At 41.0% G+C, this 27,506-nt stretch overlaps 1 protein-coding gene across 2 annotated transcripts in view; it reads left to right on the plus strand.

The window, feature by feature from the left end:
* focad (focadhesin) overlaps nt 1-27,506 on the plus strand; it is a 192,733-nt gene that overhangs the window by 6,923 nt on the left and 158,304 nt on the right. For both annotated transcript variants that reach the window (XM_060841002.1, XM_060841010.1), the window contains exons 2-5: nt 19,887-19,978; nt 20,068-20,142; nt 23,364-23,518; nt 25,680-25,784. In XM_060841002.1, coding sequence (XP_060696985.1) covers nt 19,922-19,978; nt 20,068-20,142; nt 23,364-23,518; nt 25,680-25,784 — 392 coding nt within the window. In that variant the 5' untranslated portion in view covers nt 19,887-19,921. The remainder of the gene's footprint in view (nt 1-19,886; nt 19,979-20,067; nt 20,143-23,363; nt 23,519-25,679; nt 25,785-27,506) is intronic.

Raw genomic sequence — 27,506 nt, forward strand, 5'->3', positions numbered from 1 at the left:
CTGACACCTAGGAAAATGGTTGTGGTGTTGGAGGTCAGTCGTCTCAGCTCCTGGACATCTCCTCGTCCCAGCCATCTTCAGCCGCTTCATCAATGACCTTCCTTCCGTCATAAGGTCAGAAGAGCGGATGTTCGCTGATGATTGCACAATGTTCAGCACCACTCACCACTCTTTAGAGACTGAAGCGGTCCCTGTTCAAAGGCAATAATAGACAGTATCCAGACTTGGGCTGACAAGTGGCAAGTAACATATGTGCCTTGCAAATGCCAGGTAATGACCATCTTCAACAAGAGACTGTGAAATCATCACACTTCAATATTCAATGGTGTTTCTATCATTGAATTGCCACTATCTATATCCTTGGGGTTACCACTGATTAAAAGACTCAGCACATAAACACAGTGGCTAAATGAGCAGATCAGAGGCTAGGAATACTGCAGCAAGTAAATCAGCTCCTGACTTTCCAAAGCTTCTCCACCATCTACAAGTCACAATTCGGGAGTGTGATGGAATACTCCCCACTTGCCTGACTGAGTGCAGTACCAATATTACTGACGAAGTTTGACACCATCCTGGACAAAGCAGCCCGCTTGATTGGCACCACATCCACAAGCATCCACTCGCTCCATCACTGACGCTCAGTCGCAGCAGTATGTACTGTCTAGAAGGTACACTGCAGAAATTCACCAAAGGTTCTTGGACATCACTTTACACAACCACGACTACTTCAGTAAGTAGTCAGGCAAGGGTAGCAGCTACGTGAGATCACCACCATCTGCAAATTCCACTCCAATCCACTCACCATCCTGACTTGGAAATATATCCCTGTTTCTCCACTGTTGGTGGATCAAAATCGTAGAATTCCTTCTTTAATGGCATTATGGGTCAACCTATCAAAGGTTGACTGCACTGGTTCAAGAAGCAGTTCACCACCATCTTTTCTAGGGCAACTGTGGGTGGTCAATAAATGCTAGGCCAGCCAGTGGCCCTCTTGAGTGAATTAAAATAATTTAACACTACATTTCTTTTTGCTCCGTCAATGTGAATGGCTTCCTGTACACAGTGCTATCATCAGTTTGCTCGTCATCTCTGCAGCATGCACTCTCATCCAATCAAACTGATAGAACCTCAAAATCTGTTGAATAGTTACAAGTGGTGGGGGTCTCACCATTCTGGTCTATCTTATCTATCTTGTTCAAAGTCTCCTAACCCTGAGCACTGACCAATACAGACCAGTCAATCTCTAGCACAAAATTTCCAGGGAACTACCCTCCCCCAAGCCACCGCCCTCCCTGATGCTTGTGTCCTTCAACTCCCAGCTCAAACACTGAGTCACAGCAGCTGAAAGCTCACACAGTTATTGCAGACCTATTGGCCTGGATCAGGCTGACATCCAGAAGTTCCCCTATGTTGCAGCTGTGGCACATCACTTAGTGTTCGAATTGCTACACTATTATTCCATTCAGTTCCCACATAGGTAATGAGGGGAGATGTCTATGACTGAGATCTTCACAGCATGCAAATGCTCAAATGCAGCTTGGTATCCTCAAGCATTCAGTCCTAAATATTCCACATCAGTATACTTTTGAACCTCGATTGTCCGAACGAGCCGGGCGGAGAGTATTTTGTCCGGATAATTGATTGTTCGGATAACTGATCTGATCATAAACAAACAGTAATTTATGAGAGCGGGTTATCTGAACGTTTCTAGGTTAACCGGCAACGCACGCCATAATGCCGTTTAACCGACAACAACTGATCTATCGTAAGCAAGCGGGAATTTGAGTGCTGTTTATCGAGCATTTCTCAGTTAACAGGCAACCTTTGCTATAATGCCGTTTAACTGATTGCTGAGTTTCCTCATGCCGTTTTTGCGGGATCTTGAGATGTTGTTTGGATAATCCGAAATTCGGATAATTAAGGTTGTACTGAAGTTGAGACTGGCTACTTGAACTCTGTTCTTGGGTATTCTTTGGAGATAAAGCAGATGTGTGCAATAGGTGGCTCTCTGCTGACAAGACAGGACTAGTGAGCAGCCCATTGTTATTTCTTCTTGTTGAATCACCACTTGTTTGACGTTTCCTTGAAGGTTACATGTGTGAAATTAGGCTTCACGCATAACCTTGCCAGACAGTCGCTCATTTTAAATCCACAGTTTTTCTTTGGTACCCCTCCTTTTGAGATACACATTTTTCAATTACAAGTGAAGAAAATGTTTGGGTTTCTGATCCATCGTTATAGCAGACTGGAAATTTCAGAATTTAAAGTGTATGTTTTAGGTAAATGTAAAGTACAGACAAAATTATCTTTGCACAAAACTGTTTAGAACTCTCTTCTGTACCAGTTTTCAGCATTCAGTCCAAGCAGAATGAAAATGAGGACAGAAGTTGCATTTCCCAATGTTTAGACCCAAAGTGGCACCCTGATTCTGAATAGGGATAACTGGTCCAAAAATGAAGGAGATACATAGGTTCAAGAGAGGAATTAAAGTATGATTTTTCCTAGTGTAGAAGTGTAGCTTTGTACTGGATCCATACTATTCATGATGTAAAAGTACCTGATCTGATTGATTGATTTGATTTATTGTCATGTGTTCCTAAGTACAGTGAAAAGCTTTGTTTGCAAACAGCACAGGCAGATCATAGTAAGCAAGGTCACACAGATCATTGAGTGAAAAAAAACTTGAACAATAAACTTGAATATAAGTTACACTGCACAGGATGTGCGCTAGGCATGATCAATATTAGCTAAATCAGCATTATTTGAAGTTGGAGAGTCCATTCATCTGTCTAATGACGGCAAGGAAGAAGCTGTTCCTGAACTTGCTGGTGCGTGTGTTCAAGCTCCTCCCTGATGGAAGAGGTTGTAGGAGAGCGTTAACGGGGTGGGGTGGGTCTTTGATGATGTTGGCAGCCTTTCTGCAGCAAGGAGAAGTGTAAATGGAGACTATGGATGGGAGGTTGGCTCCCATAATGCTCTGGGCTGTGCACACACCTTCCTGTAGTAATTTAGGGTGCTAGACAGAACAGTTGCAGCACCAGGCTATTAGGAACCCAGACAATATGTTTTCAGAGGTACCTTTGTAGAAGTTGCTAAGGGTCCTTATGAACATGCTGTATTTCCTGAGACGCCTGAGGAAGTTGAGGCATTGTCGTGCCTTCTTGACCATCACATCTAATGCGGGAAGTCCCGCACAGATCGTCGGTTATCATCACTCCGAGGAACTTGATGCTCTCAATCCTCTCAATTTCTACTCTGTTGATGTAGATGAAGGCATGTTCTATTCCTTTCTTTCTGAAGTCAGTGATCAGTTCTTTAGTTTACGTACTGGTATTCCTCATTTCAAGGAGAAAACATTCTCGAGTTCTGAGCTGTATCTCATTTGGCTGTTAATGTTGCCCTCCTTTGAACTTTCTTAACGATCCATTAATTTATATTATAGAGTACTGAATTAGGTTAGTTATAAAGCATTTGGTATGAGGCATTATCTTACCACTTCATAATCTTTCAACCTTTTGTCCTTGTTCTCTCACCTCTTGTTTCGAACCTATTCCATCTCGAACCTTTCCCTTCTGATGAAGATCTGAAGTGACAACTGTTATTTTCTCTATACGCAGGTGCTACCTAACTTGCCTGAGTTTCTTTACCGGCTTTCTTTATTGTTATTGCTGATTAAAAGCATCTACAGTCATTTGAACTTCAAGTACTGCCTTGTTGTTACCTCCAAATATTTGTTACTTGATTAAAATCGCAATAAACATATTAGGTATTTTATAACTCTCAGTATGTTCTAGGCCTGAAACTGACTTCCTAACAGAGTTGCAACTCTGTTAACTATGCAACACTTGTTTGGAACTGGCTATACAAATATCCCATTCTTTCCAGAATTGCGTTCTCCATGCCAACAGCATTTTACAAATGATTCACTGACCTAATCTCATTAAACAGATGCAGTTCACCAATTCAACAGTACATGTAACCCTTCCAAAGAAATAGAGAATAGCCTTCCATCTATTTTTGATGTTATTATTTGAGACTGTTGATGCAAACGCTTTACATTGTAAGGACTGCAACTTTCAGAGATGAACAAAAAATAGAGTTCTTTTAAGGACTATTTTAAGGAGACTTGTGTATGAACAGTTTTATAGACTCAAATTAAAATGTTGACTCATAATGGGCTGCATGGTTTGTTGCCAGTTTATCTGTTTTGAGAAGAAAGCTGATGTGGTATGCTGCATGAGTCACAATGCAGCGACGGTTGCTTCATGAATTTTGGTTCCAGTTAGGATTTCCACAATGATCAGTTTTCTGAAAATGAAATGCAGAGCGAAATGGCGACTGGACTTGGTTGTGGCACGAGAAACAAAGGAACTCAAAGGTTTCAGGAGCTTGACTGCAGCACCAAAGCCAGTTAAACTATACTGCGTTTTCAAAAGATTCTTTATTTGAAGTTTAAAAAATTACTGTTGGAAATATTTGCAGACTTGAAATGGATCCTTAGAAGCACCTATCAATGCTGTATGCAAAATGTAATTAAATGCATTGTATAAAGAAGTGACCCAGCTGTGCAAAGTGATTGTGTCTTGCATATTTGAGAGATAAAATACCTGCAATGATGCTGAGCTGTAGAGGTGTAAAGGATATATTTTTCGAATGGTGTATAGTAATGTTGCATGTCCAATGAGACAAAGTGCAGAGTGGTAATTGGTTTCACTGAAACTCAGCTGTTGGTTAGACATATGTTAGGTGTGTTGGATATTCATAAGTGCGAAAGGAAAGTACTAATCCAGAGGACTGTCCGTATGTTGGATACTCAACCTGTGCATTTGCTGTCCAAACAACAATCTGGAACTTTGGTTTAATGATGGTCCCCTCATTTATTGTAAACCAATCAGATATAATAATTCCTCATTGACGTTTATAGATATTTTGTAATTACCCTATTCCGAAGTAGCCATCTTTGGAGCAGGTGGAACTTGAACCTGGAGGTAAGGAGAGAACCAGAGCAGAGCAAGAGCCTGTTCACTGACGTAAACTCTATATCTCGACTCTCTTCGGTAAAGTTACCCTGCCAATGAAAATTTCATACAGATGCACATTTTTTTCTCTCTTGGTGTTGTATTTCACATGGTGCTTGTAGCTATTGAACAAGGGCCTGGTGGGTCTCACTGACTGAGATCCTTGATTGGGCCAATCAGGGAGCCCTGGCTGACAGATATAAACAGGAGGTTCAGGAAGCTTCTTCAGTCTAGGGACTGGCTCTGAGGTGGCTGTTCTGAGCTGTGTACGTATAAATGAAGGGAGATTTGGTGAAGGAATACAGGCCACTGCACAGTTATTTCAGTCCTGCACCCTGTGCCAGGTACAATTAGTACAGAAGGTAACTTGTAGCCGTTTTACATAGTGAGTGGCAGTCTATTTTGGAAATAGAATCACCGAAGGGAAAACTAGCTTTCTAATTAATGCAATACAGACCAAATGCTGAGTGTTGAGCCAATTAAAATGGAGAGCTGAATGGGCACAGTGGCTTTTGTGTGTTCCGACAAATTGTGTTTCAAACTGAGCCCTTTCCAGAGTTAATTGGGGGTTTCCTCAAAAATCCACGCAACTTGATTCGACAGTGAACTTTAGTTCAAGGTTAAATGCCTGTTCCAAATGCAACCCTCGATCAAACTGACATTATGGAAGTCTCAGTAACTTTATCAACCATTTTTGTACAATCATTTCCATTCTGTCGCTTTCTGTTGGACCAGCTTTGTTGATATGAATTCTGATTTCCATCATGACAAACATGTATATTTGTCTGCTGCAATTCTATTCTACTATTGACATGAAGATCGTGTTAATGCAGTGAGTAGCTTGGGTTTGGACTGCGCTACTTGATAGTGTTAGCATTAGCTTTACAAAAGGAATTGAATAAATGTTGTGGTTCTGTTCGCCGAGCTGGAAGTTTTTGCTGCAAACGTTTCATTCCCTGGCTAGGGAACATCATCAGTGCTATTGGAGCCTCCTGTGAAGCGCTGCTTTGATGTTTCTTCCGGTATTTATAGTGGTTTGTTCTTGCCGCTTCCACTATAAATACCGGAAGAAACATCAAAGCAGCGCTTCACAGGAGGCTTCAATAGCACTGATGATGTTCCCTAGCCAGGGAACGAAACGTTTGCAGCAAAAAACTTCCAGCTCGGCGAACAGAACCACAACAACGGACACCCGAGCTACAAATCTTCAATCAGACTTTAAATTGAATAAATACTTGAAGGAGATATTGTATAAAATCCATATGTGAAATCTCGAGTATTTCTAGACCTGTGTACAAGGTAACCGTCTTCAAAACAATAATGGTTCTTTGAGAGAGGGAAACATTTTTCACTAATCATTAACCTAATGGCATTTGACAGTTTTGGTGAAAACTTCATTAACATTGGCATTATAAGAGACATGGCTGTATGGTGACCATGATTGAGAACTGAATCTTCATGGATATTTGATGTTTAGGAACGCCAGACAGGAAGGAAAAGGAGGCAGTGTTGTGTTGATAATGAGATGAGATCAGTACATTAGTAATGGAAAATCTTGGATTGGAAGAACAAGTTGTGAAATCTGTTTGGATGGAGCTGAGAAACAGGAAGGGGCAGTGGACCCTGGTTGGAATTATTCATAGGCCATCAAAACCTAGTGAAAGTGGGGAACATCATATTAATCAGGAGATAGGAGAAGCATTTAGCATGGGCAGAATAATTAGCATTAGTGACTTATATCTGCACATTGACTGACTGGGTGAACCGATTGAGCAGTAAAGGTGAGGACATTCAGCGTCTGGATTATGTTACAGATGGGTTTCTTGAGCAGCATGTTGATGAACCAACTAGGGAATACTGTACACTGTTTTTGATTTTTTTTTACTCCAATGGACTATTTTGAGAATGTCCAAGATGTTGGGGAGGCCTCTTCTGAGGTACTGTGTCCAGTTCTGGCTGCCCTGTTATAGGAACGATTTTATTAAGCTGGAGAAGATTCAGAAGCGATTTACCATGATGCCTCCAGGTATGGAGGTTTGAGTTATAAGGAGAGGCTGGATAGGCTGGGACTTCTTTTACTGGAGTGTTGGCAGATGAGAGGTGACCTTGATAGAGGTTTCTAAAATCATGAGGGATATAGCTAAAGTGAATGGCAGATGACTTTTCCCTAGGGTGAGGAATTTCAAGAAAAGGGAGGAGGAAGATTTTAAAAGAGACACGAGGGGCATGTGGTTCGTGTGTGGAATGAACTTCCAGAGGAAGTGATGGATGTGGGTACAGTCATAATGTTTACAAATTTGGATAAATGCATGAATAGGAAAGTATTTGGATGGATATGGACCAAGCGCTGGCAGGTGGGATTATGACAGGCATAGACTGGTTAGATCAAAGGGTCTGGTCTGTTCTGTATGATTTGATAATTAATAAATAATTTTGTAAGAGAACTTTTTAGGGATGAGTCACCAAAATATGACAGAAATTGAAAATGAGTTAATTCAATTTGAATGGGGAAATTTTGAAGGCATGCTGGAATCTATTCTTAAAAGATGTGATAAATGAACACTTGAATAAAAATGATCCAGTTGGGCATTGCAAGCTTAGATTTGTGATTGGAAAACAATGTTTGACTAAGTTATTGGAGGTTTTTGACATGTTACTCACAAATTTGATGAATGGTATTATGGACCAGGCCAGACCCCCTCAATATATTTGAAAACTGTAGCTTCGACCTGAATGTTTTCTTTCTATAAAGGCAGCTGTGCTTTGGATATTCCAGGTGTGAGACAGCTGGTCAAAACACTTCACATTTTTGGATCATCGGAATCTTTTCTGGGATAGAAGTGATGAGAAGGACAGATTGGAATTGGACCTGAATTGGAAAGGGGCTACTCTACTGACAGGGAGATTTGCTAGAGCTGCTCAGGAGGATTTTAAACCAGTAAGGTGGGTGGGGCCCAGGGAGATAGTGAGGAAAGAGATCAACTTGAGACTGGTACAGTTGAGAAAAGAAGCGAGTCCAACAGTCAGGGTAGGCAGGGACTAAGCACAGAACAGGGTAGGACTGATAAATTAAACTTCATTTTTTTCAATGCAAGAGGCCTAACAGGGAAGGGAGATGAACTCAGGGCATGGTTAGGAACATGGGACTGTGATATCAAAGCAATTACAGAAACATGGCTCAGAGATGGACGGGGGACTGGCATGTTAATGTTCCAGGATACAAATATGACAGGAAGGACAGAAACTGAGGCAAGAAAGGAGGGGGAATGGCGTTTTTGATAAAGGATAGCATTACAGCTGTACTGAGGGAGGATATTCCAGCAATACATCCAGGGAAGCTATTTGGGTGGAACTGAGAAATAAGAAAGGGATGATCACCTTATTGGGATTGTATTATAGACCCCCTAATAATCAGTGGGAAATTGAAAAACAATTTGTAAGGAGAGCTCAGTTATCTGTAAAAATAATAGGGTGGTTATGGTCGGGGTTTTTATCTTTCCAAACATAGACTAGGACTGCCATAGTGTTAAGGGTTTAGACGGAGAGGAATTTAAGTGTGTACAGAAACATTTCCTGATTCAGTATGTGGATGTACTTACTCAAGAAGGTGCAAAACTTGACCTCCTCTTGGGAAATAAGGCAGGACAGGTGACTGAGGTGTCAGTGGGGGAGCACTTTGGGGCCAGCGACCATAATTCTATTCGTTTTAAAATAGTGATGGAAAAGGATAGACAAGATCTGAAAATTGAAGCTCCAAATTGGAGAAAGGCCAATTTTGACGGTATTAGGCAAGAACGTTCAAAAACTGATTGGGGGCAGATGTTCGCAGGTAAAGGTACGGCTGGAAAATGGGAAGCCTTCAGAAATGAGATAACAAGAGTCCAGTGACAGTATCTTCCTGTCAGGGTGAAAGTAAAGGCTGGTAGGTATAGGGAATGCTGGATGACTAAAGAAATTGAGAGATTGGTTAAGAAAAAGTAGGAAGCATACGTAAAGTATAGACAGGATAGATCGAGTGAATCTTTAGAGTATAAAGGCAGTAAGAGTATACTTAAGAGGGAAATCAGGAGGGCAAAAAGGGGACATGGGATAGCTTTGGTAAATAGAGTTAAGCAGAATCCAAAAGGTTTTTACAAATACATTAACGACAAAAGGGTAACTAAGGAGAGAATAGGCCCCCTCAAAGATCAGCAAGACAGACTTTGTGTGGAGTCGTAGGAGAAGGGGGAGGTACTAAACGAGTATTTTGCATCAGGGTAAAAGCAAATTACTGCGAATGCTGGAATCTGAAACCAAAAGAGAAAATGCTGGAAAATCTCAGCAAGTCTGGCAGCAACTGTAAGGAGAAAAATAGAGCTGACGTTTCGAGTCTAACTGATCTTTGGTCAAAGTACTTTGCATTGGTGTTTACTGTGGAAACAGACATGGAAGATATAGAATGTGGGGAAATAGATGGTGACATCTTGAAAAATACCCATATTACAGAGGAGGAAGTGCTGGATGTCTTGAAATGCATAAAAGTGGATAAATTTCCAGGACCTGATCAGGTGTACTCTAGAACTCTGTGGGAAGCCAGGGAAGTGATTGCTGGGCCCTTTGCTGAGATATTTATGTCATCAAAAGTCACAGGTGAGGTGCTGGAAGACTGGAGGTTGGCCAACATGGTGCCACTACTTAAAGAAAGGTGGTAAGGACAAGTCAGGGAACTGAAGACTGGTGAGCCTGACGTCGGTGGTGAGCAAGCTGTTGGAAGGCATCCTGAGGTTTAGGATTTACGTGTATTTGGAAAGGCAAAGACTGATTAGGGATAGTCAACATGGCTTTGTGTTGGGAAAGAAGAAGGATTTGCTGACAGGCAGAAAAGTGAGAATAGAAATAAATGGGTTATTGATCCATTGGCAGGTTGTGACAGGTGGGTAGCCACAGGGATCAGTTGTTTACAATATCTGTTATATCATTTAGAGGTGGGGGCCGAGTTCAAATTTTTGCAGATGGTAGAGCTGCGCAGGAATGGATGTGATGATAATGATGAAAAACATTTACAGCAGGATTTGGAGAAACATAGTAATGGAACAAAAGCTTGCAGGTGGAGGATAAGGTGGAAAAGTGTGAGGTTATCCACATTGGTAGGAAGAACAGATGTCTCAAGTATTTCTTAAATGGTGAAAGGTTGGAAAGTGTAGATGTCAAATGTCATGATTTGGAGATGCTGGTGTTGGTCTGGAGTGTACAAAGTTTAAAAAATCACACAACACCAGGTTATAGTCCAACAGGTTTATTGGAAGCACTAGCTTTCGGAGCGCTGCTCCTTCATCAGGTGGTTGTGAAGCACACAATTGTAAGGCACAGAATTTATAGCAAAAGTTTACAGTGTGATGTAACTGAAACTATACATTGAAAAATACCATGATTGTTTGTTGAGTCTTTCATCTGTTCCAATACCATGATAGTTTCACTTTTTTCATGTATAAATCACAAAACCTTTTTTTAAAGGTTACATTCTCAGGGGGCTAACACCTTCAACATAGCATCTGGCTAACACCAATTGTTACAGTTAACCTGAGAATGAACTTTTTAAAAAAAGTTTTGTGATTTATACATGAAAGAAGTGAAACTATCATGATATTCGAGCAGATGAAAGACTCAATCGAGGTATTTTTCAATGTATAATTTCAGTTACATCACACTGTAAACTTTTGCTATAAATTCTGTGCCTTACAATTGTGTCCTCCACAACCACCTGATGAAGGAGCGTCACTCCGAAAGCTAGTGCTTCCAATTAAACCTGTTGGATTATAACCTGGTGTTGTGTGATTTTTAACGATGTCAAATATGCTCTCGATGTAAGTCCTATTGAAGGCTAATTTGCAGATACGCAAACCATTAGGAAGTCTAATGGATGTTTACCTTTGTCACAATAGGTTCTCAGTACCAGAGTCATCGTGTCTTGCCACAGTTGTACAGCAGCTTGAGTAGACTGTAATGTGTGGAGTTTTGGTTTCCTTACCTCAGGAAATATATAATTGCAATAGAGGGAATGTGATGAAGCTTCACCAGTCTTGACCCTACCAATGGTGGGACTATTCTGTGCAGAAGGATTGGGCATACTGGATCTGAACTCTGCAGAATTTTGACAAATGAGAGGTTTTCATAGAACCCCTACAGTGTAGAAGTAGGCCATTCAGCTCATTGAGTCCTACTGACCCACTGAAGGTCATTCCACCAAGTTCCCCCCTTCCACTCCCATCAATGTAACCCTGCATTTCCCGTGGCTAATCCACCCAGTCTGTACATTCCTGCACACTACAGGCAATTTAGCATGGCTAATTCACCTAACCTGCGAATTGTTGGACTGTGGGAGGAAAGCTGTAGTAAATTTCAATAATACTTAAAGGGACAAACAGGATAGATGCAGGTAAGATTCTGGAATCTCGAACTGGGGAGCACAGTTTATAAATAAAGGAGATGCCATTTGGAATGAGGTGAATTTTTTTGTCATTCAGAGAGTAATGAATTGTTGGAATTCTATACCCTGGAAGAGTAGAGGTTGATTACATTTTTGATTTTCAATGGTGCCCAGAGCTATGTGACAATGTGAGTAAAAGGTTTTGAAGTATTTGATCAGCCATGATCATGTTAAATGGTGGGACAGACTTCAAGGACTGAATGGCCTATTCATATGTTCCTATTGTACCAGACACTATACCAGTGATGAACAAGCTACTGATACATTTTGACCATTGTATTGCCTGCAGGGGCTCAGATTACTAAACTGGTCTGATCCCAGCTGATGGGCAGGTCAGATCCCAGAAGAAACTGGGCTTGATAGACTCTATAAATTTGGCAGTGGATTAAGGTGGTGATGAGCCACTTAAAAAATCTTCACACATAGTCACAGATCATGGAATCCCGGAGTGTTATGCTGCAGCAGGAAGTCATTCGGCTCATCGCGCCTGTATTGGTTTGTTCAGTGAGCATCATTAACTCGGACCAATCACTCACCTTTTCCCCGCATTATTTTTATTCAAATAATCATCCTCTGCCCTCTTGAATGCCACAGTTGAACCTGCCTCCACCACCTTTCCAGACAATGCATTCCATACCCTAACTGTTCGCTGGTGGAAAGGATTTTCCTGACTATTTGGAATACTGTGTACAGTTCTGGTTGCCCACGTTACCAAAAGGATGTGGATGCTTTGGAGAGGGCTCGGAGGAGATTCACCAGGATGTTGCCTGGTATGGAGGGCGCTAGCTATGAAGAGAGGTTGAGTAGATTAGGATTATTTTCATTAGAAAGACGGAGGTTGAGGTGGGGACCTGATTGAGGCCTACAAAATCATGAGAGGTATAGACAGGGTGGATAGCAAGAGGGTTTTTCCCAGAGTGGGAGACTCAATTATTAGGGGTCATGAGTTCAAGGGGAAAGGTTTCGTGGAGATATATGTGGAAAGTTCTTGATGCAGAGGGTGGCAGGTACCTGGAAAGCATTGCCAGTGGAGGTGGTAAAGGCGGGCATGATCACGTCATTTAAGATGGATCGAGACATGTACATGAAAAGGCAGGGAACAAAGGGATACCTATCTTTAGAAAATAGGTGACAGGTTTAGGAGAAGGATCTGGATTGGCGCAGGCTTGGAGGGCTGAAGGGCCTGTTCCTGTGCTGTAATTTTCTTTGTTCTTTGACTACGTCCTTTCTTCTTTTGCAGATCACTTGAAATCTATGCCCTCTTGTTCTTGTACCTTTTTAGATGGGAGAACAGTGTCTCCCAATCTATTGTCTCCAGCCCACTAATGATTTTTGAAAACTTTTATCCAGTCACCTCTTGCCTGCCTTCTTCCAGTGGAGGTTAATCTCAATATCTTCAATCTATCCTCATAGCTGAAGTTTTTCAACCCAGGAACCATTCTTGTTGACTGCTTTTGCATCTTTCCTGTAATGTGGTGCCCAGAGCTGCAAACAATATTCCAACTGGGGTCTAACAGATGTTCTTTAACAACGGAACATTTTTTTACTGCATAAACAGAGTCAGTTTTTTTATACCTGTGACTATTAGAAAAATCTTAACAATAATATCAGCGTTTCAATGTGTTTCCCAATACTGTACCTTATTGATAGTCAGTCAGTTCCAGAGAAATATCGCTCCCATCTCAGCATCTTTTATATCTTTACTTAACCAACTTCCCCCCGTTTCTTCCTGAACCAATGTGTATGTTGTAACTTTGAGCTGAAAGAAGAGGATTGGAGTCAAATGATAAAGATTATGGCTGAAAACCTGGAGAAAGTGAGAAACTTTAAACATTTAGGGCAGCACGGTGGCACAGTGGTTAGCACTGCTGCCTCACAGCGCCAGGGACCTGGGTTCAATTCCCGCCTCAGGCGACTGACTGTGGAGTTTGCACGTTCTCCCCGTGTCTGCGTGGGTTTCCTCCGGGTGCTCCGGTTTCCTCCCACAGTCCAAAGATGTGTGGGTCAGGTGAATTGGCCATGCTAAAATTGCCCGTAGTGTTAGGTAAAGGGTATATGTAGGGGTATGGGTGGGTTGCGCTTCGGCGGGTCGGTGTGGACTTGTTGGGCCGAAGGGCCTGTTTCCACACTGTAGGGAATCTAATCTAATCTAACTAATCTAATCTTGGTGACAGAAGCTGGAAGTATGCATTTAGTTTGGAGTAATAAACATCAGTGGGAGTTCTCTGATAGAGAATTGTGCTAACGTTGGAAGAAAGAATCTACAGGACAGTTGTGAGATGCGCCATGTCATTGAATCCCTGCAGCGTGGAAACAGGCTAAATGGCCCAACAAGTCATTAAATGCCCTCCGAAGAGAGTCTCACTCAGACCTATTCCCCTTCCCTATTACTCTACATTTCCCCTTACCAATGTCTGCACAATACTGACCACTATGGGCAATTTAGCACAGCCCAACTCACCCTGACCTGCACAGCTTTGGACTGTGGGAGGAAACTGGAGCACCCTGAGGGAGCCCATGCAGACATGGGAAGAATGTACAAACACCACACAGACAGTCGCCTGAGGCTGGAATCGAACCTGGCGCTGTGAGGCAGCAGTGCTAATCACTAAGGCATCGTGCTGTATGTAGAATCTTGAGCAACATTAAGAAGAACCAAATAATGATTGGACGCTGATGAGATTTCGATACTGAGATGTATGTGTATAAGATTACGAACCAGTGCATTCAGGAGGCAGTGAAGTCTGGAAATACTTTCCATCCTCAAAGCATCCTCAGACATGTTCATTGGAGGAGAACTGAGAGGTGGTAGTGTCATCCCGTTTCACACCCTCAGTTGAAGTAAAACACTTGGAGACAGAGTTAAAAATCACACAACACCAGGTTATAGTCCAACAGGTTTAATTGGAAGCACACTAGCTTTCGGAGCGATGATCCTTCATCAGGTGATTGTGGAGGGCTCAATCCTAACACAGAATTTATAGCCACGATCGAGCTATATCACTTAGAGACAGTGTCGTTTTACCTCCCTCATCTTTATTCCTGGCCCTGGAGGGAGAGAGAACAATCACCCATGTGCACAGAGACATGAGTTCTCAGTCTTCTCTGGAAGAGCAGTTTTTAAATGAATTATGTAGGCATTTTACAGGGAGGAGCATCCAGATAAGGCAACATACATATTGGGTGACCGTTACAATCAGCAAGTGTCAATAGCAAAAATTAAACCATCTGGTGTTACGTTATGAAGGTTGTTAACCTTAACTGGCATCACATAAATGAATCCTTCTCACCCCACCTTACACACTGAATGTTTCCAATATTGTTAAATGGCTGTACATAATGAATGGTTTTCCAACTTGTTAACCAATACCCTTGCCTCCAGCACTCTACTGTTAACTGTAAGTTCTTACCTGATCTGAGTCATGCTCAGCTGAACCTCTTGTTTCACAAAACTCAGAACTTAACTCTTTCCATACCTGCTTATACCCGATACACATTCTCAGTAGAAGGTAGCAATCAGCAGGAAGTTTCCTTGCTCCGACCTGAACTGATGCCATCAGGCTTCATATGATCCAAAGTCAATGTTGAGGGCTCCCAGGACAATTCCCTCCCAACTGTGTGACCATTGCTTTGTTTGCTTTTCTAAAAGTGTTGCTGTATTGATGGTAGGGATTCTATGATATGGCACATCTCACTGTCCTGTCACAACATAATTCAAAAGTAGAGAGCTAATCATAATCCACAGCGGAATTGGATTGATTTAACGGGATCAAAACAAGTTGGGTAGATGGACGCAGAGCACTGTTTTCTGTAATCTCCTGCAAACGAGAGGCTAATCAACTAATTGCCATAAGTATGTTACAAATTAAATATCAGTGAAAACTTTGCACACTATTTATTATGTCAACTCACAGTCATAATTTACAGGAATGTGAACTCTTTAATTATTGCACCTATACACATTTATGGGTATTGTCTAATTTCTCTTGATTTAGATGATGCAGCAAAATAAGGTGTATTACTTTGTTGGAGATATCTGAATATTTAAATAGTAAATTGATGCTCATGGTGATTTGAAATAGAAAGATCTAAAAAAATCTACATCGATACGGTTATGTGACCCACAATTCTACATAATTTCAATGGTGTATTGGGATTAAATCTTGTTTAAACTACTTTGGTCCAAGATTTGAACATCTTGGATGATACATACAGAGCTAATATATTTCGACTCCCTTATCCATGGCAAAAGATTTGGTATCATTTTAAAGTCAGCTGGATTTTTCAGACTGAAGTACCCACTGTGTAGGAGCTGAAGTAGGTTATTTTATTGCCTCTAATCTGGGTGGAGCTGGCTTCAAGTCCCACTCCAGGACTTGTTGACTACTGAAGAAGCCAACGAGTGTTAGTGCTGCTTCCTAGCTTGGATAAATAAGGACAGTTCATGGGCTGGAAGGGAATTTGGCTGTAAAACCATTAGCCAAGTCCACAGAAGATGTTTTTTTTATGAAGAATGAACACCTAGCATTGTGGTGACCCAGTATAACATGGGAGAAGCTGAAAGAGGAAGGAATGGTAAATGTTTGTTCCAAGGGGTTATAGAGTTATGCAGCACAGAAACAGACCCTTTGGTCATAAAGTTGTTAGAAAAAAAAGAGGGAGCTTTGCTGTTTACTTAACACATTAACAACCACAAATTCCCAAAACGCTGGCACCAATAGGGTGCTCTTGAGTTGTAATTGCTGAGAAATTGTAAGTTGCCTATTGAGATTCTACAAAGAACAGTGATGTAATCTGTTTCAGTGATGTTCAAGGATCTATATTGACCAGGAAATTGTCAGACGTCAGCTGGTTATCTTGGAATGGTGCTTTTGTGTGTGTCTGGAACAGCAGACATCTGAACCAAAGCAGCACCTTTTAACAGTTCAGCACTCCCTCACAATGTCAGCATTGTTTGTGCCCAGCTCCCTGAAGTGATGCTTGAATTCCTGACCTAGGAACTTGGGGTTAAGAATACTTTGGTACCAAAGCTAATTCAAAGATGAGAGAGCCAAGGCATGGAGTACAGACTACAAACTTTCATTTATACTGCATTGATTGTAGAGCATTGGATTTGTAATGTAGGCCAGTCATTTGAGACCATAACAAAGAAGTAGTTGATAATTCAGATCGTCATGATTTTGTGTCTTCTTGCATGGACCAGTGAGGGAACTACAATTATCAAGTGTAATAAAAACATAGTTCCTGTATTGTCTCGTAGATTCACTTGGCAGAATACGATGTGGAAGTTTATTTTCTGCTTTTGTAAAATGTAGTTATTTGCTGTAAACCTCATCAGACATAAATAATCTTTTATTATTTGTATATTAAATATTGCAATCAAGGATGATGTTTTAAAAGTGAAGGGATATATATATAACTGATAGAAGTTTAAGTCAATGAGCACACAGCCAGACTGCAACTTGTGGTGACTTATAAAAATTCTCACTGTATTTTTCATGTAAAAGTACATGTGACAATACATTTCTATTCTGTGTTCTCTCCTCTACTGTATTCTATTCTAGTTTTGTCTATTCTATGCTAGTCTTTAAGAGATGAGCTTTTAACTTGAGGGAAGTGTCATTATGAAGCATGCCTCTTTAACGTTGTCCAACTTGACTCATTTTGATTGTAGAACTGCATAAAGATGTCGACAAGTTGATGGACAGGGCTAATAGGTGGCTGGTGAACTTCAGTGCTGAGAAGTGTAAGGTGATCTGTTGTAGTTGGGAGAATATAGAAAGACAATATGCGAAAAAAGGGCTTAAAGGGAGTGCTGGTGCAGACGGACCTGGTTGTACGTGCAATAAATCATTAAAGGTGAGTGGACAGGTTGATGGAGCAGTTAACAAAGTATTCAGTATGTTAGGCTTTATGAATAGGAGCAGAGATTAAAAGGCAAGGGGTTATGTTCAATTTGTCATTTGGCCTGAGCTGGTGCAGTGTGTCCACTTTTGGAGGCTGCACCTTAGGGCACATGTGAAAGTATTGGGGAGAATGCAGCAGCGTTTATGGGACTGGTTCTAGGAATGAGTAGCTGAGATCGTTCTTCTTGGACAGAAGAAGAGAGAGGAAATCTGACCGCGCAAGTCAAAATCCTGAAAGAGCTGGACAGAAGAAGTCAGAAGAAAATGTTTCCACTTACGAAAAAATTGAGAATGAGAAGGCACAGATTTAAAGTAATTTGTTAAAAAAGCAAACACGCTCTGAGGAAAAACGTTGTCACTTGTTAGGGTCTAGAATGCAATAGGAGAAAGTGAGGACTGCAGCTGCTGGAGATTGGAGTCAAGAGTGTGGTGCTGGAAAGACACAGCAGGTCAGGCAACATCCAACGAGCAGGTGAATCAACATTTTGTGCATAAGCCGTTCATCAGGAATGCTGATATCTTCCATTTCCTTTTCCACTGTAAATACTGATGCAAAATACTCGTTTCGTATCTCCCCCATTTTCTGCAGCTCCATACAAAGGCCGCCTTGCTAATCTTTGAGGGGTTTTACTCTCTCCCTAGTCCTTAATGTATTTGGCAAAACCCTTTGGATTCTCCTTAATTCCATTTGCCAAAGCTATCTCATGTCCCCTTTTTGCCCTCCTGATTTCCCTCTTAAGTATACTCCTACTGCCTTTATACTGTTCTAAGGATTCAGTCGATCTATCCTGTCTGTACCTGACATATGCTTACTTCTTTTTCTGAACCAAACCCTCAATGTCTTTAGTTATGTAGAGAAGACAGGAAAAATAGCACTGAGCGAGATGCTCACTGGGGACCAAGTGCAGACCTGAGGGACTGGAAAAGCTGCATCCTCCACTGTTACAATTCTGTTGCTTAACCCATAGTATTCCAGGCTTGAATGTTCTCTTCGAACTCTGACTACCCTTCCATCTTCTGTAAAATGGGCTGCCTTCAAATCTGAATTGCCAGTAAGTGTAATTGCATCAGGTCTCATTTATCCATTGCGCCTGTCCTCAATGAACTATGTTGGCTCCTGGCTAAACAAGGTCATGATTTTAAATGTCTCAACTTTATTTACAAGTAGCTCCATGGTCTTGCCCTCACTCAAATTTTTAACCTTCTCCAGCTCCATAGCTCTTAGATCTCAAGCTTGCTTCAGTTTTCTTATGGTCCTGATCTTAATTACTGCATTCTTGATAGATCAGCAAGTGAGGCCCAAAACTCTGCATCCCCATCCTATATTTCTTTATCCCTATATCCATCTTGCCTCTTTTACAATATATTATACTGAAAGTCTACAACCTATCCTCTGACTATCTGCACTCTTGGTGCTCAGAGACCAACATTTTTCTTGAAAAGTGCCATTATGGATCTCCCATTTGAGGCAGAGGCATTTCCTCTTCCAGAGGGAACATGACCATCGTGATGGTTCGATGGTCTGGTAGTATGATTCTTGGGGCAGCATGGTGGCTCAGTGGTTAGCACTGCTGCCTCACAGTGCCAGGGACCCGAGTTCGATTCCAGCCTCGAGCGACTGTCTGTATGGAGTTTGCACATTCTTCCTGTGTCTTGTGTGAGTTTCCTCCCATAGTCCAAAGATGTGTGTGTTAGGTGAATTGGCTGTGCTAAATTGTCAATAGTGTTCAGGGATGTGTAGGTTAGTTGCATTGGTTGAAGGTAAATATAGGATAGTAGGGAAATGGATCTGGGTGGGTAACTCTTCAGAGGGACGGTGTGGACTTGTTGGGCTGAAGGGCCTGTTTCCACACTGTACGGATTCAGTAATTCTATGAGGGTTGTGAATGTTTAGAATCCTCTGACTTAAAGGATTGTGGAGGCTGAACCTTTGAAAAATATTTGGAGAATTGAAATAGACAAAATTTTGAACCAAAAACAGAAATTGTTGTAAAAACCCAGTAGGTCTGACAGCATCTGTGGGGACAAATCAAAATTAACATTTCAGATCCCCGTAACTCCTCTTCAGAACTGAAGTTGTATCTTTGTTTTGGTTGTGCAGGTCTTTGGTTTTATTGTTTGGACAGATTTTTGAACTGTGGGACAATGCAAGATTATTGGGAGCGAGTAGTAAAATTGACAACCGGCTCAGATCACATTGGTCATGATCTCATTGAATGGTGGCACAGGCCTGTGGCTTCACATGACCTACTCTGCTTGTGTTATGTTCTTATTTCCTACTTTGCATTCTAGTAATTGTTGAATGGGAGTAAATGCTATTTAAACGAATATCACTCAAATAACAGATAATTTAAAACGAAAATGAGAGCTGATGGTGAGGTCATCGCTATCATGAACATGTGCTAATACAGTTAGAGCCGCTTACTAATTTTCAAGGCCCGGCAACAGTGTTCACTTTGCAATGCAATATTAACAGTTTCTCATTCTGTTTTATAGACCTTATTTGGAAAGTGCTTTAATGACGTCCAACAATGTCAGAAGATTTTAAGAGGAGATTAGAATTTCAAAATGTAACAATCCAGTCACAGGTAGGATACTGCTATATTTTGGAAATGATTTAATTTTGAATAAATCTGAGGTGCTCACCTAAAGATTGAGAATGTTTGTTTTTATCCAGGCTGTGGGACATCTGGTTGCTGCTGTATTGAAAGAAAAGGGGTCATCGTCTCTGATAAATCATGCTTCAGATCAGGTTGGTGTTTATTACCACTGTCAAGGTGGCTCCGGGCAATTTGGAATAATCACAGTTGTGTCTGATATATTTTTGAAAACTCTTAATTCTTTCAGTTACATATGACAAAACATCTCTTTTGAGGCCTGGTTGCTATTACATTGTCTTTGTATACCTTTAGGTCTCGTAACCCTGCTATAAGTTTACAAAGTTGATTTCACACTCACTGATAATTAGCTTGTATAATAGTAATCATTCTTTAATGAACTCTATGTGCCTTCAGTATATTTGGTGCCAGATAGAGTTCAGAAATCCATGTAAGTTATCTTTTGAAATATGTAGCAATGTGAAATGTGTTGAAATACATGTGCTTTGTTCATGTTGACAGATGTTAGTGGGGTTAAAGAAATGAATGTACATGGAAATTGAAGTTGATGTAGTGCAGCAGGGTTGCTATTTGAAATTAGATACAGTAGAATTTTCTTGGGACTACACTTTGAAATATCATTCTCCTGTGTTGTTAGACTGTGCTAAATTCCACCTGCCCTGAGTTGGCAGACGCCTGAATTGACATCTGGACTTGAGTGACCTCCTGCTTCCTCCTGTTAAACTTTGCTAAGCTTTCGAATCCTGCCTTTGTTGATCTACATTGACTTCCAGTATCCCACTGTCTCCAATATAAGACTTTTAAGTGGAATTTTTAAATCCATTTACTGCGTTTCACTTCCCTATCACTGTACCCTTCACCAGCCTTACAGCCCATTGAGAATTCTCAACTGCTGCTAAATGTCAGAACCCTAACACCCCACTATTTGTGACCATCTCAGATGTCACCCAGGCCTTAAACTCAGAAACTTCCTTCACCACTCTGTTAACTTCCAACTCTAAGCTTTTACTCACCCTTTGGCTCAGTATTCATTTTTTTTTCTGATTTTGCACAGGTGAAGAAACTTTACTTTCCTTTAAAATGCTATATGAAAGTAATTTGTTGGATGTTTGTTGTCCCATGTCATTGTAACTCATTTATCTAACTCGGTACAACAATCCTGAACTAAATTATGTTGTGTGGATAAAAAAGTGGACAAAAAAAGCAACAGAGAGTTGCAAGAATTATTGAGCACTTAGAATGGTGAAGTTTAACTATTGAAATTTAGACCATGAAAGTAGAGGGGCAAAGGACAGAGAGGGACAGAATTTCATAGTGTATTTCCAGGAAATGTTTCTCCTGTAGTATGTTTCCAGACCAATGAAAAAGGAGGCATCGTTGGATGTGAATCCTGAAGATGAGATGGGCCAAGTGGATCAAGTGTCAGTAGGAGTACATTTAAGGGAGAGCGTCATAAGTTATAGGGTTACTTGGAAAAAGACACTGACCAGTCCAGAGGTAGAACACTGTAATTAACTGGGGGGAAGTCAACGTAACTGAAGTATGAAAGTGTCTGGTCCAGATAAATTAGAGTCAGAACTTGGCATGAAGAACGGTAACCGAACAATGGGTTACCTTTAAAGAGGAGATTGTTCAGGCACTGTCAGGGTATGTTCCCACAAATGGGTTAGATCGGGAAAACAAATGCAGAGCTCACTGAATGACTAAAGAAGTCGTGATGAAAGTCAAAAAGAGAAGACTTTTTCTCCTGAGAGACATGAAGTGGATAATACATTTGAAAACCAAGTTGAATATGGAAGGTTCAGAGGGAAAATAAGGGAGGCCAAGAGTGTATGAAAAGAGACTGTCAGATAAAATAAAAGGCAATTTGAAAGACTTCTATAGAAATAAAAAAAAAGCTTACTACTCTTAAGGGGGTGTAGGAGCAGGGAAACCCCCATTGAAAGTAGAGGACAGTTTGAGAACTTGATCCATAAAGCACTGAGTCAGAGTGGTTTACCGCACCATCAACACAGGCCATTTGGCCCAACTTGAGCATGCTGTCCAGTTTTTATAATTTGCCTAATTCTATCTTCCTGCATTTGGTCCATATCCCTTCATACCTATCCCATCCAAGTACCTGTCCAAATATTTCTTAAATGAAAAATATGATTTTTAGCTTCATCAAAAGGGGCAAAGAGAAACTAATGAGGTTACATTAAACTTGTACAAAACATTGGCTGAGCCTGAAATCGAATCCCAGGTCCAATTTGGATGTCACACGAGGTCAAGTCAGAAGTCACATGACACCAGGGTACAGTCCAACAGATTTATTTAAAATCACAAGCTTTCGGAGCGCTGTTCTTTCATCAGGTGATATCACTGTGTGATTTCTGACTTTGTCCACCCCAGTCCAACACCAGCATCTCCACAACATGAGGTAAAACACAAAGGCGTTAGAATGCGCAGGAAGGAATGGCTCCTAGGGTGAACAATTTACGTCACCTAGTTTGGAGAAGTTGGGGCCGCCTTACCTGGAGAAGAGATGGTTAGGAGATTTCCTAGAATTGGTCTGGACAAGGTAGAGCTTAAAAGGTGTTGCTGGAAATGCGCAGCAGGTCAGGCAGCATCCAAGGAACAGGAGAATTGACGTTTCGGGCATAAGCCCTCCTTGGATGCTGCCTGACCTGCTGCGCATTTCCAGCAACACATTTTCAGCTCTGATCTCCAGCATCTGCAATCCTCACTTTCTCCTGGACAAGGTAGATAAGGAGACGGAGTTGCCTCATCCACCTAACTGGCAAGGATGTTGAAGTGGGCAGTCTGGGGCTTCCTTACAACCTCATTTAACTTGAAATCCTCAAAATCCTAGGCTCGACTCTTCTGACGAAGAGGCAGTGTTCCTACCTCTGGGCTAGGAAGGCCTGAGTTCAAGTCCCACCTGATCCGGAGGTGTGTAATGCCATCTCTGAACAGATTGATTAGAAAATATCTGCTCTAAATCTGGGACTTCTCCAGGCTATACCCCATTTCCCTCTAATACCTTATCAGTGATTGGTGGAAGCCAGTTCACAAATATTGTGCAAAATTGTTTCATTGTTTTATATACCTGAAGAATGTGGTCTTTTTGAAGATTATATGAGCATGCAAACAGTTTCTGACCGTTCTTTGCACTCTTGACTGAGTTTATATTTATGCTTATACTTTACGGGGAGTTGTTAATGTTAATGAAGTGAGAAGGCTGAATTAAACATGAAGGGCAGTCTCTGTTTCCTTGGCTACTTGATGGAAATGATTAGTTAGTATGCTGAAGTGATAAGCCAGGCATTTTAATTGACTATTGTGATACAGTTCTTATCATCACTTTCTCCCCCAGAGCCCTGCGTTGAACCTGTTATGGGAGAAGTGTTGCAGTGACAATGTGGTGGTACGGACTGCTTGCTGTGAAGCATTGGCTGCACTTGTTGCACAGAACCACGCTGATTTTAATTATGTGCTCAATGGAATTCTGAACCTGATTCCTTCTGCCAGGTACCTGAAATCATTAAATGAGCTCCGGAGAACCTTTTTGTCAGATGGCCACGCTTCGGTTATTTTAACAGATAATGTCCCTTGTCACAGCATTGCATTTGACTGTGCAAACTTATAATCCACATGCATGGCTGATGAGAGTTTGGGAAGGCGCTTAGTCTATTTTGGGTTTTTTTTGAAAGATGAGGAAAATAAGGTATGTGCACTTTGCCCAACTTTATCAGTTTTCAATAGATTTTGGGAGAGAGCGGCACGGTGGCACAGTGGTTAGCACTGCTTACTCACAGCGCCTGAGACCCGGGTTCAATTCCCGACTCAGGCGACTGACTGTGTGGAGTTTGCACGTTCTCCCCGTGTCTGCGTGGGGTTTCCTCCGGGTGCTCCGGTTTCCTCCCACAGTCCAAAGATGTGCGGGTCAGGTGAATTGGCCATGCTAAATTGCCCATAGTGTTAGGTATGGGTGGGTTGCGCTTCGGCGGGTCAGTGTGGACTTGTTGGGCCGAAGGGCCTGTTTCCACACTGTAAGTAATCTAATCTAATCTATATAAGAGTGTTTTCTCTAAACGTTGGAGAACAGACACTTTGACATCTTCTCGTGAGGTGGGTTATATGCTATTTTGTGTAACGCTTGTTACTCGGGAGAAACATCTCCCCTGATCGACTTCGTTGTTGAAGGACAAACTTGTTAAATGGTGCACGTGGCTCATCGATTGGCCGGATGCTGTAGGTTTTGGGGCCATGACTTTGACAATACAACAGTTACGCACTTGACTACATCAGCAACTCTGTCCTCTCTTCTGTGCAAAAGTGTCCCAAGAACTGAGCCCCATTGTTTCTTTTTGAGAAAGGAGTGAAAATAATTTGTGGGGTAAAACTCAACACGTTTGAAAATACACAACAGCTGCTCCGTGGACACACCAGAGTATAAAAATGTTGAAACAAAAATGCGTGAATCCGTGTGCACTGAATTCAGACCTCCGCAGGAGTCAGTGTCATGTCAATTTTGCAAAGACTGTTCCAATATTGATTGTTGCTCTCTACCTTGATCTGGAAATGTGCTTATGGTCACAATGTCAAAACAACATCCCTTACTGCACCAGTGTGACACTTCTTTCATTCCTGCACTGGTGATCCTTCGCCTCGTCCAAATTTGATTGCCAATTGTAGCCAAATAAGGGACAGTGTTATATTTTAGGCCCATGTCCATCAGCAACTGTGTTAAGGTACTGCTCTTGAGGGAGAAACCTTATAAACTGCAGATAGACTCCTGTCTGCAGTTTATAAGGTTTCTCTCTCAAGAGCAGTGTCTTAACTCCTGTCTATCTGGGTTGAACTGGAACCTAGATGCTGGAAGGGAATAACTACTATATAATTACCGGCAGGAGCACAGTTTCACCTTATTTCTGTAAATATAACATAGACCTTGTTCCGATGGGCATCCCAAATGTTAATGTGTTTGGCTTTACCATAAATCTTGGAGTAGCATCATGTGCTATGCTTACTACATCAGAATATTTCCCAACCACTTTTTGGTCAAATTTGGTCCCTTTCCATTCAAAATGTAAGTTATTTATTGTTAATATTGTAGAATTCTCCTTTGTTTCTGGATTTATGCAATTGTATGGAATTATTTTTATAAATAAGACAAAAGTCAGTGACCAATATTATTGACTGTTTGGCTCCTCTAAAATCAGTGTTAAAATGTTTTTGAAGATCACCTGGAGAATTCCATGCTATTACCCTCCTTTTTTGATCGTTTTTATTATAGCATAAACTAAGCATAGCAAATTTTACTTCAGAAATATACCTCTGTGAATAACTGAAGCAATGTATCGAACTTTTTAAACGCAGTCAAAATCCAGAATTTTTGGCTGATGCACTGGAAAAGTACTGTTGTCATCAGAAAGAGGTGTCTGATTTTATTAGTGTCCAGAGAAACTCTTCTTAGATTATGCAATATCCCTGAAAATAAATTGAATGATATTTTGTCTTTCCCTCAAGCTGACACGTGTAAAGTAGTATTTCCTCAGACTGGCTCGAATTCTACATTTTCTCCTTTTGTACCTTCTAATAGGATAGCTCCCTGGTATGAAAATTAAGCATTTAAATTTCATTCCAGGTACAGTGTCAAACATGGACTGACATTCGTTTTCTCTTCCAGTAATGTCCAAGGCTTGATTCGAACTATCAGTCAACTGCTGCAGATGCAAGCACAGGGAACTGATCCAAATGATAAAACAGTGTATTCATGTCCGTATGCCATCAGGTAAATCATAGATTACAAAATATTTTTGACCATTTGTTGTATTGCAGTGTTTCATTGCCCTAGTAAGCTTTAATGCTTTAAGATATGTCAGCTGTTACAAACTAATAACATCTCCGGATTGCCTAGGAAATGATTTTATCATAAATAAAAGTTTTTGCTGCTTGCTAAATGTTAAATCTTTACTTGAACCAATCAAAAGCTGCTGGCAATTCTTATAGAAACATAGTTTTTCTAAGTTACAGTTTCGCTGAGTGAATGGGTACTGTATGGTTGCTGACAAAATAGGTATGCTATTCCTTAATGGGATCATTTCACGACTTCCGATCACCTTATGTCAGATAGGAAGATCTTGGAATGTGTCTTGAGGAGCCTGGAATAATACCAAGTTGGAAAGACTTTGTTATATCTGATGATTTGAGAAACTTCGATTGTTCTCCTCAAAGCAGAAGAGATTTAATGGAGGGATTCTAAATAATGAAGGTTCACCTTGACAGGAAGAAGGAAAAAAGCAGAGTATTACTTTAATAGTGAATGACTGTGAAATTCTGAGCTACAGAGAAATCTAGATGCTCTAGTGTGCGCATAGCAAAATGTTACTACGTCGGTGCAGCATGTAATCAAGCCAATATATAGCATGCTATCATTTCGATTAAGACCGTTCAGCATAGGAGGAAGGATGGCATCCATTGCTTGCACTAGGCGTTGGTAAGACCACATCTCAAAGACTGCTCACACTATTGGTCGTCTTATTTAAGGAAGAAGTGAAATGTGTGCAAGGCAGTTCAGCGCCACTTGGAGCAAGGTCTTGTCAGCAAAGATTAGAAAAACTGTTTCCATTGGAGTTTACAAGAGTGAGGGGTAACTTGATGAAAGAGTATAAAATTCCAAAAGATGTTGGTGGGTGAACATAGAAAAGGTGTTTCCTTTTGTGGGCGAGTCCAGAACTTTTTGGAGGAAAATGAGGTCACCCTTTTGAAACAGAGATGAGAGTTATTTCTCTCTCTCTTAGCAGTTTGAGAGACTTTGGAACCCTCTGCCTCAGAAGGGTCAGGGAATATTTTAAAGGTGGAGGTAGATTGATTGCCTTGCCTATGGTGATCAGGATAAATGGAAATGTGGAATTTGGAAAACTAAGTGCTTAGATGCGATCTTTCTGAATGGAGACTTCTGCTCCTTATAATGATGTTCACCTTCATTATTTAGAACCCCTCTATTTTATTAGGAGCAGAAGTCTCCATTCAGAAAGATTGCATCAAAGCAATTGGTTTTCCAAATTCCACATTTCCATTTACTGGATGCCCCTATTTGCTATGATCTGTTTGTACTGCTTGCAAAATAAAGCTTTCACTATACTTGGGTACGTGTGATTGCAAGGCATCATTTCGAATCAAAAATAAGGTATTAACAAGAGGTTTGATAGGGATTTGTACAGGGGGGATGACGGTTGTTGTGGTCAGGAGCAAATTATCCAAAAGAATGGGAGAAGCAGATTCAACAGTGGCTTTCAAAATAGAATTGTGTATGTAAATTTGAAGTAAACAATTTGTAGGGTATGGAAAAAGGGCAGGGGGTTAGGGCTCATTGGCTCATGCTCTATGTTAGAATGGATGCAATGGGCTTTCTTTCTGTTTTGGATTTTAATATCTTTATAACATGCTTTCAGTGTTAATATTTTTGAAGGGAAGATCGTTCAATTCCCATACAAATTTAGGGTTTGACAGA

The sequence above is a fragment of the Hemiscyllium ocellatum genome, chromosome 2 (assembly GCF_020745735.1).
Source record: "Hemiscyllium ocellatum isolate sHemOce1 chromosome 2, sHemOce1.pat.X.cur, whole genome shotgun sequence".
NCBI lineage: Eukaryota > Metazoa > Chordata > Chondrichthyes > Orectolobiformes > Hemiscylliidae > Hemiscyllium > Hemiscyllium ocellatum.